The sequence below is a fragment of the Lytechinus pictus genome, chromosome 3 (genome assembly GCF_037042905.1).
Source record: "Lytechinus pictus isolate F3 Inbred chromosome 3, Lp3.0, whole genome shotgun sequence".
Lineage (NCBI taxonomy): Eukaryota > Metazoa > Echinodermata > Echinoidea > Temnopleuroida > Toxopneustidae > Lytechinus > Lytechinus pictus.
The window spans coordinates 53,996,453-54,013,318 of record NC_087247.1 but is presented as its reverse complement, the minus strand read 5'-3'; the positions used below and the strand labels follow the sequence as shown (position 1 = coordinate 54,013,318).

Sequence of the window (16,866 nt, the reverse complement as noted above, 5' to 3'; positions counted from 1 at the left end):
TTTTTTTTTTTTACTTTTATTTCTTCAGTGGTGTAATATTTTCTTCTAACTAACTAAACTCTTTCTCAACACCACTCTTTTACTTCTCTTTCTCTTTCTCCCAATTATTCTCCCCTTCTCCATCGCTTTGTCATGTTCATTTCCTCCTTGTTCAATTTTTGCACATCAATCCATATTAATAATATTCTCATTTTAACAAACATATGTGAGTGTTGTGCTCACGTTTTGGACAGGGAAAGAAACACTATTTAAAATAAGCTCAAATACATGTAATAGTACGGTAGCACCTGAATGGAATGGAAGTGTTGCACAAGCATAATATATTACAAATATAGACTGTAAGACTGACACATTGAGGTACACATGAAAGCAGGTGAAACTTTGCACTTTGTAAAGATAAAGAAAAGTACTTTAAACAGTATAAGATAATCAGCTAGCAAACCTTAACCCTAACAATCCCCGGGGACCTTACTGGCCCCCTCAAAATTTTCTATGATAAATCCATAAACACGACAGGGCTACGCCATATCGTTCAACACTATTTTTGGGATGCATGCATGGGTATGCGGTAAGTGTTGTGATATTACACAAGTGCATGTCAGACCTCGAATTGCCCTGTGATTTCATGTATACAGCAATGTGAAAATTTATCTTGCTAAAATTTGTATCTGTATCATTATTTGTCTTTAATAATGATTGGAAAATTATTGCCAATGATATTTAAAAAAAAGCAATAAAAACAAAAAGTAAAAAAAAAAAAATGTATGGCAGTGGATCGTAATACCAAACACTTTTCATGAATTCAATCATATCAAAAGCATTATTCTCAAAATTCACCATAAATACACAATTACCTACAAAATATAAATATGTAAAATTTTGTCGAATTCGTTTGTCTTTTTTACGATATTAGCTTCCAATCGGACCCCTCTTCGCATGTGAAATTTTTTGATCACTTGAAAAACGTATTGTATTACCGAACGTGTGTTTTCTATGGGAAAAATGAGAAAACAACAAAATCCCTGAGCTATTTTGACCATATTTTATTATTTTTAGAATATTAAGACTTTGAAAATGTGTTTTTGACCATTTTTCATCATCTTTCTATTCAAGTTCCCTTTGGAAGGATGTTGCAAAGTTTTGAGCGTAGGAAATTATTTTCTGACGCGTACAATGCGCGTGTTCGATAATCCAAGGCCGGTCAGTAATACAATCACTCACTATACATAAGAAATATAAAAAAGTTAAAAAAAAACATTAACAAACATTTTATACTGATTTTTTTTTCTAATATGCATTTGATCAGAATTCCTCAATTAAAAATAATAAGCAGTTCATAAGCTTTATTAATAGATTTAAACCCAAATTTGTATTTCTTGCACTAAAATTGGCATAGTTGATTCAAATGAAATAAAGCATATTGTTTTACTGTAATGAAATTAAGCTTTGAAACCCCATAGATTATGTCAATTTCTTCCATTGTGCAATTTTTTCTCGCCCCCCAGATTGACAAGACTCAAACTACCCTGTATGTATACATGTATGAGGAATAAATTTAATATAAAATGTTAACTTACTTTAGTGGGGTTTTTTTAGACACTCAATTGCAATGATTTAGTAATTTGGGGGGAAATTTTGATTTTTCTGTTGGAAATTCAGTAACAAAAATTGTAGTCATCTCTTACTTACTCCAAATATGTATTTAAAACATCAAGAGCTTAAATCATACTGTATTAAGTGTATATTTTAATTGATTTAGAGTAAATTACACCATTCGTTGAAAAAAAAATGTTTTGAAACAATAAAAAACGTTTTATTTTTTATTTTTTTTATAAAAAAACGTTTTTTATTACAACCCTGGATGTAACTCATCTTAATTTTGGCCAAATCGGTAAATAAAGACCATTTTCACTGATATAACATTTAAAAAATGCCATACTGAAAACTTTTTTATCAAACAATATACTTTCTTTCCTATAACACAGTCAGAGTGAGTTCACTAATCTAAATAACCATTCATTTAAACCCAAACTATATTTCACATACATGTATTCAATATTTGGGATTTTCAGGAATTGGTATCTACTTTGATTTGACTGCAATATATAGCAAAAGAATTGATGCCTTGACAGATGTACAATTATTCAATAAGTTACAAAAATGTAAAGCCTAACTGGAAAAATGTTCATGTGCAGACAGAGTAAAAGTGCAAAAAACAATAATAAACAAATGAATTAATAACTAAGTCGTTATTTCATCTAGATCAAGAGTTTAAACACTTTTATTGAATCATGTCACAAACAAATATGTGCTGGAACTGTTAGAACAGACTAATAGTTGTCTTTTATCCCTTAATATTTGAACCAAGATGTGATTTAAACAAACTAACAAAATCTTGAAATGAAAGAGTAAAGGTACTTGTAACTCACGTGACTTTGCGAACATTAACGGCACTTTGGCGGTTGGTTTTCTGATTGGTGATAAGAACAAACTCTACTTGGTCTCCAGTATGGACATCTCCATTGATTACCTCACTCATGTGAAAGAAGAGCTTCTTACCATCACCGGTATCATAATCCAAGAAACCATACTGAATCAGGAAAACAAGGGGGAAAAAATGGGAAGTGTAAATCCATGACTACATTTATGGTGGTATTCCTTTCCAAAAGCTTTAATCAAGTTTCTGGATGTCTGAGATTAAAAGAGCTTCATATTCTTGGGTACTAAATTCTAAAATTCTGAACTTGCCTGGATAGGTAGAAGTATTCATGAAACACATTGATCTTAGCTAAAAATCTTCTTTTAGAAAAAAATATGAGGTATACTAATATCTAGTCAGAAAGGTTTCATTGGAGTTTTGCAATATTTACAGAACGCATCATCTATTGCTTTCCAGTCGAGAATTATCTACCCCTCTCCCTCCACACACACACCAAGAGTACCCCTGCGAATGCATCTCATAGACAAACAACCGTAATAACCAAATAATTCTGAATACTAACACAAACATAGCAAATAAAAAAAGGCAGACTTACCGGTCCTTTGATGGAGTCCACCCTGGTCCTAAGAAGACTGCGTACAGCAGCAACATTACAAGCCCATAGTTGGTCTGAATCTTTCCAGGTACATAGCTGGAAGCATACACTATCAGTCTTCTGAAGGAACTCATGCATATTCAACAGGCTGGTGATTGAGTATGGGTAGGTGGCACCAGTAGTTCCATCTGAAGAAAAAAAAACCCCAATAATTGGAATGAATATAATCCCAGATGCTATACAAGACATGCATACCAATTTCTATAGTATTAATAAAACCCTCTTATGAATATTCATGAGTATTCTAGATAAATGATTGGTCAATTCGTGATCATGTGACAAAGTATAATTTCAATAGGAAACCACATCGTTGCAATTAGCTCTGTATAGTTTTCTTGTAGCTCCGTATATTTTTCGATATACTTTCATGGGCAGAACTGCGCATGCTCAATATTTTCTCTCAACTTTGAATTGCGCATGCTCCCTGACTTAACCCAGATATCGATCATCCGCAAAAAGTAAATAAATTAAAATACAAGCTCTCGCCCAAATTACCGTACCGACAATCTGAAAAACAGTGTGGAATTGGGTCTAGATTACAATGCAGAAAATCTAATTCTGACGGCCATTCGTACAGGATCCCTTAATATGGAATAAACATACCTAACAAGGTGAGTCAAGATCCGATACTAATTTTTAGAGCATACATTTTAACCGCGCGTATTCTTTTGAGTGCCACTGCAGCAACGGCCAACGCAGCGCAGCGGACCTCTCATTAAGGCCATGAGAAGTAAGGTATTAGATTTGCGTCCGAAAATTTTTCAAATGACATGAGGCTTCTTTCATTATTCATAATCTAGCGGGCGTGTACATTTTGCTTATTACATGACGTCATCCAGCCACTGCCAAGAGCCAATTTATGAATGAAAATATAGTAAGCATGCGCATTACAAGCCTTCCATAGCCCCACACAGTATTCCACCAAGACAAGTGTGCAATTCTCTATCACCTCGCACCAAAATCGACCTAGAATTTCACTTTCCTATATTTTATATGAATTATGAAAGGTATTCTCGGAGGATCTATTTTCTCACCGATACCGCACAGGTAAGTGAATTTCGATTACTTCTTGCTTTTCGGTCAAAATGTTACGAATTAGCGTCGATATGGCATCATGTTCGTTGGAGTTTGTAGAGTCTATCGCAACGTGTACAAAGTCAATTGATTTCCGGGTTTCGGAGCGTCGCGTGAATATGCATGAAATTGCCGAGTCTCGATAATTTTTGATCGATACTGGAGCGATCCGATCACGAACTGAGACCATTTCCCGCGTAAACAATGTGACCGGATATAGTTATCGCTATCGATACTTTCGCACGCAGTCCGAAAGAATTATTTTGGCGACCACGTAGTCATGACATGATCTGCGCGATTGGCCAATCAGCGATCTCCAATTCGCTAAGCCGAGACGGTCTATCCGTTGTACACAGTCTATGGATAATTTGCCACAGCTAGCTAGCTGTGCGAAGATCGAAGGTGCGCTGCAGTGGTATACCGTATGCACGTAGTGCGTAAATATAACCTTTTACTGCCCTGCGATGATTTGGAACTTGTAATTTTGTGATGGAGAGTAAGCAATGATTTTTTTTTTGAAATAATTGAAATTTTTTTGAAATAATGAAATTTTCATGCGGGCGGTTTTGGAGCATGCGGGCGGTGGACGCAAATCTAAAACTTTCATTCTCTTGGCCTAAGTGCAGTCGGGTAGAAGCCGAGCGCAGCCTACCCATGAACTGTCTAGCAATTAGCTCGACACAGGCCTAGAGTAAGGACTAGGTCCGGCAACGTTAGATTTGGTCGAGATTGGTTAAAAACCAGGAAGGACTAGGTCCACAAAGTTAAAGAGAAATATTAAACAAAAATATCAGGCGTTTCTTTCGAAAGCATAGTGGGAATTATTAATCCTCGGTTGGACTGGCAATGTAACTATTTTTCCTCGGGAAAAATAGTAATTGCCAGTCCAACCTCGAATAAATAATTCCCACTATACTTTCTCAAAGCCTGATATATTTGTATATTATATCCTACATAGATTGAATCCTGTATAGTGATTGGTTCAAATAGCATCATGTGACCAAATATATTTCGACTATGATGTTGCGTGACAGACCTCGATATATTTTTCGCTATACCAATATTCTGACGTCATTATTTCAGAAAACTGGATATTTAGCTAAACTCTCAGGCGCACCGGCCAGCGAGCACTCTCTCCCGGGCAAGTCCTGTGATGCGTCGGCGCAGGCACTAATCTGCGTTCCGCTGAGCGCGGTGGCTCGATGAAAAGTAGGTAATTCAATGCAAGTAACCGGACTTTCCAAGCTCAGCGAATAGATTTTGGTTATAAATTAGTAAAAGTAGGATATAAAACAAATATATCAGGCGTTTCATTTGAAAGCATAGTGCAAATTATTAATCCTCGGTTGGACTGGCAAAACTACTATATTTCCCTCGGGGCTTTGCCCCTTGGGAAAAATAGTAATTGCCAGACCAACCTCGGATAAATAATTCCACTATACTTTCTCAAAGCCTGATATATTTGTTCAATATGGGCAGCAAGAAAATATGCTGCAATGAAATTACTAGAATCCTGGTGAACTGTTTGTATATATACCAGTATAATAAGTACTTGTTAGTATTTATCGTCCAGTATTATATATAGTTCACAATAATTGTTTTATTCAGTACTCACCGAACATGTTTTTATATTGTTCCCATTCCTTCTAACAGCTACATTGAATTTTACAAATAAGAAAGACATGAAATCAATATACAAATACTGGAATTACTCAAGTGACCTACCGTCATTGGCTACAGCTACAAGTCCTGTGTATTCTTCTTGGTTAGGGTCTACGTTACGCAGTGGACGGATGACGGTTCCATTAAACTGACCTGGTTTCACATCCTGGTAAAAATATAAAAATAATTTGGTAATCATTTACAGGGAGTAATTTTATATGCTTCAGTATATATAAACTCTTTCATAGGACTTTGATCACATATGTATTACATTTCAAACAATCTTGTAATCAATGTATACTTCACCAAAATTAGTTAGAACCATCCTATTTCATTTGTGTTATCTCTGCATTACACCTTAATCACCTAAATTATGAGCTGAAGAAAAAAAATGAGTTAGTCCTACCTTTGGTGGGATGACTCCATTTTGTAGTTTCTTGACTTCTTCAGCACTTAATTTTGGTCCTTTGCGCACAGAGGTGTATGAGACCTCATTACCTACATCTAATTCATTAAGGTCTCCATGGAATTCACTGCATTACGAAAAAGAGTCAAAAGGTCATGTTAATACTGATAAATGAATAGGCAAATTATAAATACCTTATATGAATCTCTTAATTTGCTTCAGAGGCAATGAATTGAGTTATGGCATTTTTAGTTTTCAGAAAATGTGGTTTATATTATTTAAGAATACTTTGGTTCCAGAAATTAGAAAAGAACCAAAAAGTGAGTTACTTCCTTCTGTTTGTCAACCCTTGCATAGAAAATGTAGTATATCATATTCAACCACATACATGTTATCCTAAATAAGTGATATATGCAGTCTCTAAGACAAAATATTGAGAGGTTTAGAATAAATGACAAACAGAAATCCAATAAGGCATTATTTCACATTCATTCATTTCAGATCAATAAAAGAACAAAGAAAGATTTTCTGCAGTTCCTAAACTTTGGGTAAGAAAATTCAAATCTGTTTTTGTTGGTCACATATTTTACCTAAAATGGAAGAAGATTTCTTTGTCTCGCTTGTCACTTTCAATGAATCCAAAGTTCTCCTTCATGACTGAAATGACTCCTATCTTACGTGAGCCAGAGTTTCTTGTGATGACGGTGACATTGACTGCAATGCGAGAACCATCTTTCTTGATCTCAGCAATATTGAATTCAACCTGGTTACAACACAAAGGTATATATAAATAATTAACATGTACCCTTTCTTGAAAAAATTTCCTTGATTTTGATTAGCTGGGAAGCACAGGTGTTTGACTTTACTATGGTAACAGAAAGATAAAACACACTTTGTCAGATAAAACATCTGACAAGCCCTTTCAACAAACACTCCACTGAACTGTCTTTAAATACTTCTTATGTATCAGACAATACAAATTGGGTTTTACTATGGTAACAGAAAAGATTATTCTAAAATAAAAAAGATTTTGCTACAAATAAGTGTGACTAAAGCCCAGCTCACACTATGCAATTCGTTGTAATCCGATTTTCAAATAAATTATAATAACATTTGACATAAACATTCCAACCAATAAAATCTTAGCGATCAGAGGTCAGAATAGTTGTAGGACTACTGAAATCAAAATTCAATGCAGTTCGAGCCTCAATGTAGGAATAAAAGCAAATTCAATTCCAAATCGTAATGACGTCATCGGCTGCGACTTGAAGCCGATTTGGACTTTACTCTGACAACAGGGCTTGCTTCAAAGCAAAATTATGATTTCATTATTCCAAACATTATGCAGAACTTCAAATAAAGTAATTTTTCTTTTTGCAACTTTCATATTTAATGCAAAATGTGATTTATTAAAAAATAATGTTGCATCGGATCACACAGTGTGAGACAGGCTTAAGGGGTGCTGCAAGAGACTTACAATTATTAATAGAAAGTCAATTTTAGGTCTGACATTGACTGCTGTCTACTTCTTTAATAAAAGTAGCATAAATTGATTTGGTATAGTGATAACAGGTCTATATGTTTTACAAGTATTATTTACATGTGACTAAAAATAGGTTTTCTTGCAACACCTTGTTAATGTGAGTACATATATGATTTTTTTTAAATGACTAAAGCACAATAGCACACAATGCCAAATATTCAAGTAGTAGGTCAATAATGATACATGCATCAATAAACATAACAATCTTGAACTTAACATAGAATACATATCCATTAAACAAGGAGTTCAAGGATTTCCCTCATTAAATGGACCTTTGTCTAAGAGTTGAGGCAAATGTAAACTAAAAATCCTTAATTCATAATTATTTGTTCAATATTACAAACAGAATTTGTAGTCAAAACATGTTATATAGGAGAGGGTAGTTTAGTAATTGTATTTACCAGATCACCAACCCCTGGTGGTACTTTGACATCAGTATCCTTGGCATGGAATGCAATATTAACACGACTTCCATTTTGACCATAGGTGATGAAACCTACATCAAGCTCCTTGTCTCGGTTCTTACCAGGGCTACGACCCCACTGAAATAATAAAGGCAACAAAACCATATAAACATGTAATTTCTATTCTGTGAAAATGGTTGAATTTTCAATTAATTTAATTATCATGGTTAGACATGAAGAACAATGAGAATGTTAAGAAAATATTTGGAATAAAAGAGTTCAATGGATAGAAAAGACATATTTTCCTAGCATTAAACGGTATAAGGGGTTATAAGTTACATAAAAGAAACTAAAGTACCTTGCACATGTGAAAGTGCCCAAAATAAATGTTGCTCATATATCTATTTTGTCACTTGCTCTCTTTTGCTATTGTAATGATAATTTGAAATTTGCACAATTATAAGGGACTAAACTCAATTTCAAAAATAGCATAGAAATGTTGATAACATTAAATACACTAAACAAGTTCAGAAAATTACTAGTAGAAGGAATGATTACCGTTTTTTTTTTAATCCTAAAATAAACATTGTACCTCTATGGATTCAAAGAAAGAAAAGGAAAGAACCACTCACCGAGTTAGCAGGCACTTTATCAACCAGACCTTGGACACGATTAGGAAGTACAGTCTCAAAGGAAACACTACCCTTGGGCAATCGTTTGATACGGATAGCTATCTGACGCTGAGGTGAGGTTGGATCCTGTACCATGTCAAAATCATATCAGTAATATAGTTATCAATTACACCGAGCTATACATGTGTCATAAACATTATTATCAACAGATGACGTACAGTAGTCAAGGTATAAAAGATCCTTTTTTCACTCGAATGTATTTCCACATTTTTTTCTTAAAGTTAAATAAAAAACATATTTCAACAGAAGAAATCGTTCACAATCAAAGAAAAAAAATTATATGTGAATGAAATTTCATCAATTTCCAAAGGAAATAGTTATGAAATTGAAAGCTTCAGGGTTGCATTATTATTTCTAAATTAACAAAGCTTTATAAGGTTCCATGACTAATATGAAGTATCTTAATATCAAACAAACTTCTCAATTTTGTTTCAAATTACTGGCACTGACATGTTAAATATTATCAGGCAATCTAAATAAATAAGTTCTATACTCACAGGGATTACAGAGAACTCCACTTCATCAGACACACATATATCACCCTAATGAAGGAGAAAAACAAAATTCTGTGAGTACTAACTAAGAAATAAAAGCCAACCAACTGTATTGCAGTTAACATAAATAATCACAAAGACCTTAATTATAACAATTCAAAAACTTCCTCTGATGATATTGCAAATCATAAATCTTAAGCCTATAAAAACAAATATATAGAATAAATATACATATCTCTTTATCTTTTGAAGCATAATGATGCAGTGACAATCAATGAAAATAATAAAATATGTGGTCATATCGTGAAATTTAATTCATGAAAGAACAAAAACGGAAGAAAACAAGTTATAAATTCAAAATAGAAATAATTTGTATGATATTAACTGGACAGAGATAAATACCACATATATTTTCTAAAGTCATCTTATATTGCCAAGATACATGTATATCCAGGGCTATATTAGCCTCTTGTTGAGGCCCTGGTGGCTGCTTCCCGAGCGAAGCGAGGGAAATCCTAAATCGCGAAGCGAATTAGGCCTGGTGCGAGCCAGGGCCTCTTGACATCTGAGCTGAATTATATATTCATGAGGAACGTCTTCCTAATGAATATACATGAGTCATGATATTACCGGTCACCTAGTAAACCAATGAAATGTCAAAGCTGTTTCGTCCGGGGTTCGGAATAAAATAGTAGTCCACTATTCTGCAGGGGATTCATTTAATTGCAGGACACTAAAAGGGATATAACCAGCAAAATGTATGTACAAAAAGTATTGGTACTACTACTGCTACTACTAGTACTGGCCGTAACAGACCCATCACCGCCCCGAAACTTCCCGGGAGATACTGGTCAGCCGCTGGTCAGACTCGAGTCAAGGGGAAGCAACGCCACTCCAGCATTCTCTCACTGCACAGCGGAGATCGATAATCGACGCATAGTGGAATCGCATGAAAGATTACATTTTTTCCATATCCTGTGGGTAGATTTACAAAAACATCTTGTCCTTTCAGTACAGATTTAATTTCATCGACTTGCAAATCCTTAAATCGGTCAATATTCAGCATTTTAGAGGCATATTCAATGCTCTTTGATATTTCGTCGTCACTCTTCGCCAAGAATCCACGAGTCGCCATTTAAGATGAGCTCATGAATATTCAATATGACGTCATAGCCGCCCACGATCCCATTGGATGATTTTCACCGACCAGTTCTTGGTCGGAATATTGGTAAAAACAATAAAAAACAAGTCGGTGAAATTCGGCTCAGATGTCAAGAAGCCCTGTCTCGCGGCGCTCTGCTTCGCTATATCCCTTGCTTAGCCATGTTCGCTCGGAAAGCAGCCGACAGGGCCTCGACAAGAGGCTAGGGCCATATGGGTCTAGTGAGAAAGATATGTGTGGTATCTCTCGAAAATTAATGCCAATCAATATTATTACCATTACATACAAGGTGTTTTATGTATCATCTACCATAAGCTATGATTTGTAGCAATTTTATACAACTGTTTGAATGTCAGTACTTCTGATTCTATATCATTAACATGTAGCATATTAGCATGGTGAAGTCAATGTTACGGCACACATACACTTAACACCCTACAATCTTCTGCTTGTGTTTGATCAGCTGGGAATATGAATATTATGGACCATATATTTTAGAACTGATGCGAAGATATGAAAATAACAAATTTGGGGGAGGAGGTGGTATGGATATCATGGTCTCTAGCCATAAAGCTGGGCCCTGGATGAGCCATTGTGCAATCCATATTGGCTGACAAAATATATTTTAATTAAAATCTCCAGAATGTCTCATGTAGGTAATACAGATCTCTATTATGCACTTACATCAACTCTGAAGGGTGCATAAGGCCCATATTATTATTTCCATTTACTTAGTCAACCAAAATCCCAGCACACAAGCATATCAAGGAATAAATATTCCTGCAAGGCACCCATTTCCTACACCTGGGTTAAATGCAGCACAATGTGGATGAATTGAATAAATTGAATGGATGGGATTCCAATTTACTATGAAGAATGTTAAGACTACTTACAGCTTGCAGCATCTCACTGAAATGAAAGAACATTCTAGCCTCCCTGCAAGCACACTTGATAAATCCAAACCCATCCTTGACAGCAGCTACAGTGCCCTACGTACAAAGGGTGAATTTATTAAACAGGATTTACTTGTCTTTATGTATTTGGCAATACTTCATTTGTATCTACCACACATTGAAACTAGACAAGACTTTAATTATACTTTTGGGACAGCTTTCAACTTTTATTGAATAATGCGGTGCTCTTATTAAACAAAAATTTCGACAAGAAATAGATTGAAATCATTATCATGACATGGTGATGACCAACCTCAAGATTCTCAGAAATCAATTGTAATACATGTACTTGGTTTAGACTGATTTCCTTCTATTTGAAGATAATGAGGAGTGCCTGCAATTCAAATATTTTTTCAGATCCTAACTTATAACATAATAGAATTGTTTACTACCTTGTTCATATTTATAGGATGAATGAAATGGATCCTAATCTAGGGACAGTGATTTTCCGTTTAAAACAAGTGGAACGCCTCTGGCAGTCTCGCCTGCATTACGCAATTTAATATAGCAGCAGTGCTAACTTTGAAAACTACTATAAAATAATCATTAACAAAAACATCATTCATATAATGACATAATACCACGTTCATTGACCATAAATGACATTTGAGCGGAGACTTAAGACTGTCAACTACACCCATGTCCACATTTCATTCACTCTATCCATAAACTTTCAAAGTTATGATGGCACTTCAACAATTACCCCAACATGGCCTAAGTTTATTGACCTTGACTGACCTTTGACTTGGTTTTGTGACCTGAAACTCACAGGGGATGTTCAGTGATGCTTGATTACTCTTATATCCCAAGTTTTATGAACTAGATCCATAAACTTTCAGTTAGGATGGTAATTCAACAAATACCCCCAACACAGCCAAAGTTCATTGACCTTTAATGACCTTTGACCATGGTCATGTGACCTGAAACTCGTACAGGATGTTCAGTGATACTTGATTACTCTTATGTCCAAGCTTTATGAACTAGATCCATAAACTTTCAGAGCTAGGATGGTAATTTAACATATACCCCCAACACGGCCAAAGTTCATTGACCTTAAATGACCATTGACCATGGTCATGTGACCTGAAACTCGCACAGGATATTCAGTGATGATGGTAATTCAACAAATACCCCCAACTTGGCCAAAGTTCATTGACCCTAAATGACCTTTGAACTTGGTGACCTGAAACTCAGGCAGGATGTTCACTAATACTTGATTAACCTTATGTCCAAGTTTCATGGACTAGATCCATAAATTTTCAAAGTTATGATAGTAATTCAACAAATACCCCCAACTTGACCAAAGTTCATTGACCCTAAATGACCTTTGACCTTGGTCACGTGACCTGAAACTCGAGCAGGATGTTCACTAATACTTGATTAACCTTATGCCCAAGTTTCATGAACTAGGTCCATATACTTTCTAAGTTATGATGTCATTTCAAAAACTTAACCTTCGGTTAAGATTTTGAAAATAATTTTCCCAACATGGTCTAAGTTCATTGACCCTAAATGACCTTTGACCTTGGTCATGTGACCTGAAACTCAGGCAGGATGTTCAGTAATACTTGATTAACCTTATGTCCAAGTTTCATGAACTAGGTCTATATACTTTCTAAGTTATGATGTCATTTCAAAAACTTAACCTTAGGTTAAGATTTGATGTTGACGCCGACGCCGCCGCCGTCGGAAAAGCGGCGCCTATAGTCTCACTCTGCTATGCAGGCGAGACAAAAATTGCCTTTTCCATTTCAGACAATCTTAAATTTCGTTTCAGCATGCCAGAAAAAGGAAATTCCGTTTCCCCATAGACTTTGTGTACAAAAAAAATTGACAATTCCGTTTACCCATTGAATAGCAATATCACAACACTCGCGCTGGTCAAAATTTGTATCTGCCACTGTACCAACAATGCAATAGAATCCGTTCTAATCGGATCTATGCTGGTGCACAAAATATTTTGACATACACATTGAACATGAATACATCCTCACCTTTCACATTAGCATTATTTTACGGTCAAATGAAATTTCATCGATAATTTGGTTTTTTTTTGGACATCGTTATCAGCAGTCAACGACTTTCGCCTATCCGCCATTTTGGATTTTAATACCTCGATACCATGTTGCTACATCTTCGAACGTAGAGGGCAGCAACACACGACCGTGTTGTTCGAACGATGTGTGCATGTGAAGCCCAATTAACCATGGGCGTGGGGTACGATCGAGTGCAGTCACGATGTGTGACTTGTCATGATTGTAGGGAAGTGAGATCGTGTTTTCTGGGGTTTTGTGGCCATTTAATATTCATATTTTGTTGAGATTTTGGAGTAATTTCTGTTGCTGTTCTGTGTATTTTGAGGAAAAATATGTTTTCCATGATTTTCCGTTTGAAATGCCACTTTCCGTTTCAAAAGGCCCTTTCCGTGAATTCCGTCCGTTTTCCGCGATCGCAGAAAATCACTGTCCCTACTAATCATATGACCTATTGAGAGCACATATATGACCAAGTATTAACTTTGCCTAGCAAATAATATTATGTACATCACCAGTCATAAGTAAAATTGTGTTTTCAAGATGAAGATGATATACAAAAAAAAAAACTATTCACAACATTTCATCAAAAGGAATACACATCATTTTAAGAGGGCTAATGTATAATTACCTTCACCCGGTATCTTTGAACCAGTCTTAACACCCTTCTTTATCATCTCAGCCCTGTTAGAATTGTTCTAAAGGTGTTTTATGTAGGAAATTCTTACTTATGATGCCCTAATTGATTTTTTTTATTTATATATAGTTGACTTTCTTTCCCACAGACCATTCAAGAGAATATATCATTAAGCCACCAAAAATGAAAGGAATTAAACACCTGCAACAAAGTCAATGTGCATGACTCCATGCTAGATCTTGCAAGCCTCTAACAAGCTCCTCAGTATGTAAAGCACAACCTTCCTTCAAATCATATTCATATAATTTAGTTATCAGGGAACATCAGGTTTGCAGTTGATTCTCATTCAGAATGACTACTGAACAAGGTATTAAACAAAATGTAAATACAGCAATGATCTTGATAAGCCATTATTGATTGCTAGTCCTTTTGCGATACAGTGCCCAAGTTTTTCTTTAAAATGGAAATAAAAAATGGCAACTTTGGTTAACCCATTCTCGTTGCATTAAACCTTTGACGCAAGTTATACTATGCTTCCCTCAACCAAATGCAGCTACAGGTAAACTTGCATAAGTGAAGTAACTTGACCTTCCAGGGGCCCCTTGCAGAAAGAGTTGCGATCAAACGCAACTCAAAAAATCTTGCGCAACTTGATTTTCAGCCAATGAAGCGCCCGTATTCGGGACTTGCACTTAATATTTTGACTTGCATTTAAACGCAACTCTTTCTCTAACAGGCCCCAGAAGTCAAATATTTGCCCAAGCCATAGTAATTTTCAAACCAGTTTGTGCAAACCATACACTATCATACTCTTCTAATTTGAATTTTCTCAAGTCTAACTGATTTCTGAAATTCCAATAGATTAAACTTATGCAAAATTACAATCTAAACAAAAAGTGTCCTGACCCTTTGAAAAGCTATATTCTACATATATTCGAGGGACACTTACTGTTTCTCGATTTTCTTTTCCACAGGTGAAAGTTTCTGCAGTAGCCAAACTGATGTTAGTGGCCCTCGCTAGGTGATCTCTCCTGTCTGTTGCAATGTAGAAATGTACAATGTCGGCTACTACTAACGTGTATGAACGCAGAGTGTCTTTTTCCCCAAACGAAAGCTCACGTTTTCTGGAGAAGGAATGGACAAAACAAATTGCCATAACATACAAAAGAACAGAGCAATGTTTGATGCTACAGTAAAACCTGTGTAAATAGATCATTCAAGGCGTACAAGATATTTAGTCTTCATCAAGGGACATCTTAAAGCTTATGGTATCCACATCATGCTCCAATGTGAAACCTTGTTCAAGGAATACAGAAAATGAGGCTTTTGAGAAATGAGGATCATTTACATAGACAAGCAGTTGCTGTGGTAGATTTGACTGCACCTTGTGATACAGGATAACCTGACAGTGCATCAATTATTAAATAAAATGGAATTGTTGTTACAAGAGTTTTAGCATTGTCTCATTGGATCAATGCCTAATAAAACCTCACACACCCTCCATCCTTTGTGTTGTAGATCAGACTGCCTGGAAATGGTGTAGCAGTCTTCTTGTTGGTGAAACGTGGAATGACCTTGTTGATCACTCCTTTATAGACCTCCTGGCTGATATCTTCAAAGACTACAGTTCCCGATGGCAGCTTCTTGATCTGAGTGGCCACTTCTTTCTCCTAGATGGAAAGCAAGAATAAACAAAGCTGTAGGTCATACTTTCATTCTAACATAAAAGTTGTGAAAGATTCTTAAAGGGATGGTCCAGGCTGTAGATATTTATATCTCAATAAATAGAGTAAAATTCACAAAGTAAAATGCTGTAAATTTGATCCAAATTGGATAACAAATAACAAAGTTATTGAATTTTAAAAATTTGCATTATTCTGGTGAAACAGTTCTAGGCATGTCTTAATGAATATTCATTAGGTGGGCTGTTGATGTCATATCCCCACTTGTTATTTTGTATTTTATTATAGGAAATAAGGTTTATTCAAAATTTTTCTACCAAGAACTAAAACAATTGGATTAACAACTGATTAAGTGCATAAGTTATTTATTACCGCAACTTATTTCATTATAATTGAGACACATCATTTACACATCTATGAAAAAATGACACATTTATGATTTCATGTAATAACATAAGAAGAAGGAATGTGCGGATGTGACATCATCAGTCCACCTAATGAATATTCATGATGATGTGCATATAACTGTTTTCACAAAATATTGATAAACTTTAAAATTCAATAACTTTGTTATTTGTTATCCGATTTTGATGAAATTTTCAGCATTCTGCTCTGTGAATTTTACTCTAATTATTGAGATATAAATATTTTTAGCCCGGACCATCCCTTTAACCTTAAAACTGGAGGGAGGGGGCTGATTCAGATTCCAAGACTCTGGTTTGACTGGGTATGAGTTTGCTGAGTTGTAATATCTTTTGTGATGACACTCACAGGGGAAAATGGTGTTTGTTACCTACCAATATTTAAGTTTTATAAGAATCATGTTTCCAAAACATTTATTTCCATGTTTCTTTTTGGATCAAATAATTTGCATTTATGTTGATAATGTAGATAATGCATTTACAAACAAAACAAAATATTACACTACAAATTAAGAAATTCATAAAAATAAAAAAGAAAATATATACATTTTACCCCAAAAATATATTTCAGCCTACAATTTGCATTCTAACATTATCATTTAGCTTT

The 16,866-nt window shown here is 35.1% G+C and overlaps 1 protein-coding gene across 1 annotated transcript in view; it reads right to left on the bottom strand.

The window, feature by feature from the left end:
- LOC129256995 (cold shock domain-containing protein E1-like) overlaps positions 1-16,866 on the bottom strand; it is a 48,712-nt gene that overhangs the window by 5,801 nt on the left and 26,045 nt on the right. Inside the window, exons 11-21 of the mRNA XM_054895230.2 lie at positions 15,653-15,825; positions 15,105-15,279; positions 11,426-11,521; positions 9,374-9,418; positions 8,817-8,942; positions 8,182-8,322; positions 6,828-7,000; positions 6,238-6,364; positions 5,895-5,997; positions 3,036-3,223; positions 2,430-2,590 (exon numbers count right to left, since the gene is read on the bottom strand). Of these exons, the coding sequence (XP_054751205.2) occupies positions 2,430-2,590; positions 3,036-3,223; positions 5,895-5,997; positions 6,238-6,364; positions 6,828-7,000; positions 8,182-8,322; positions 8,817-8,942; positions 9,374-9,418; positions 11,426-11,521; positions 15,105-15,279; positions 15,653-15,825 (1,508 nt within the window). The remainder of the gene's footprint in view (positions 1-2,429; positions 2,591-3,035; positions 3,224-5,894; positions 5,998-6,237; positions 6,365-6,827; positions 7,001-8,181; positions 8,323-8,816; positions 8,943-9,373; positions 9,419-11,425; positions 11,522-15,104; positions 15,280-15,652; positions 15,826-16,866) is intronic.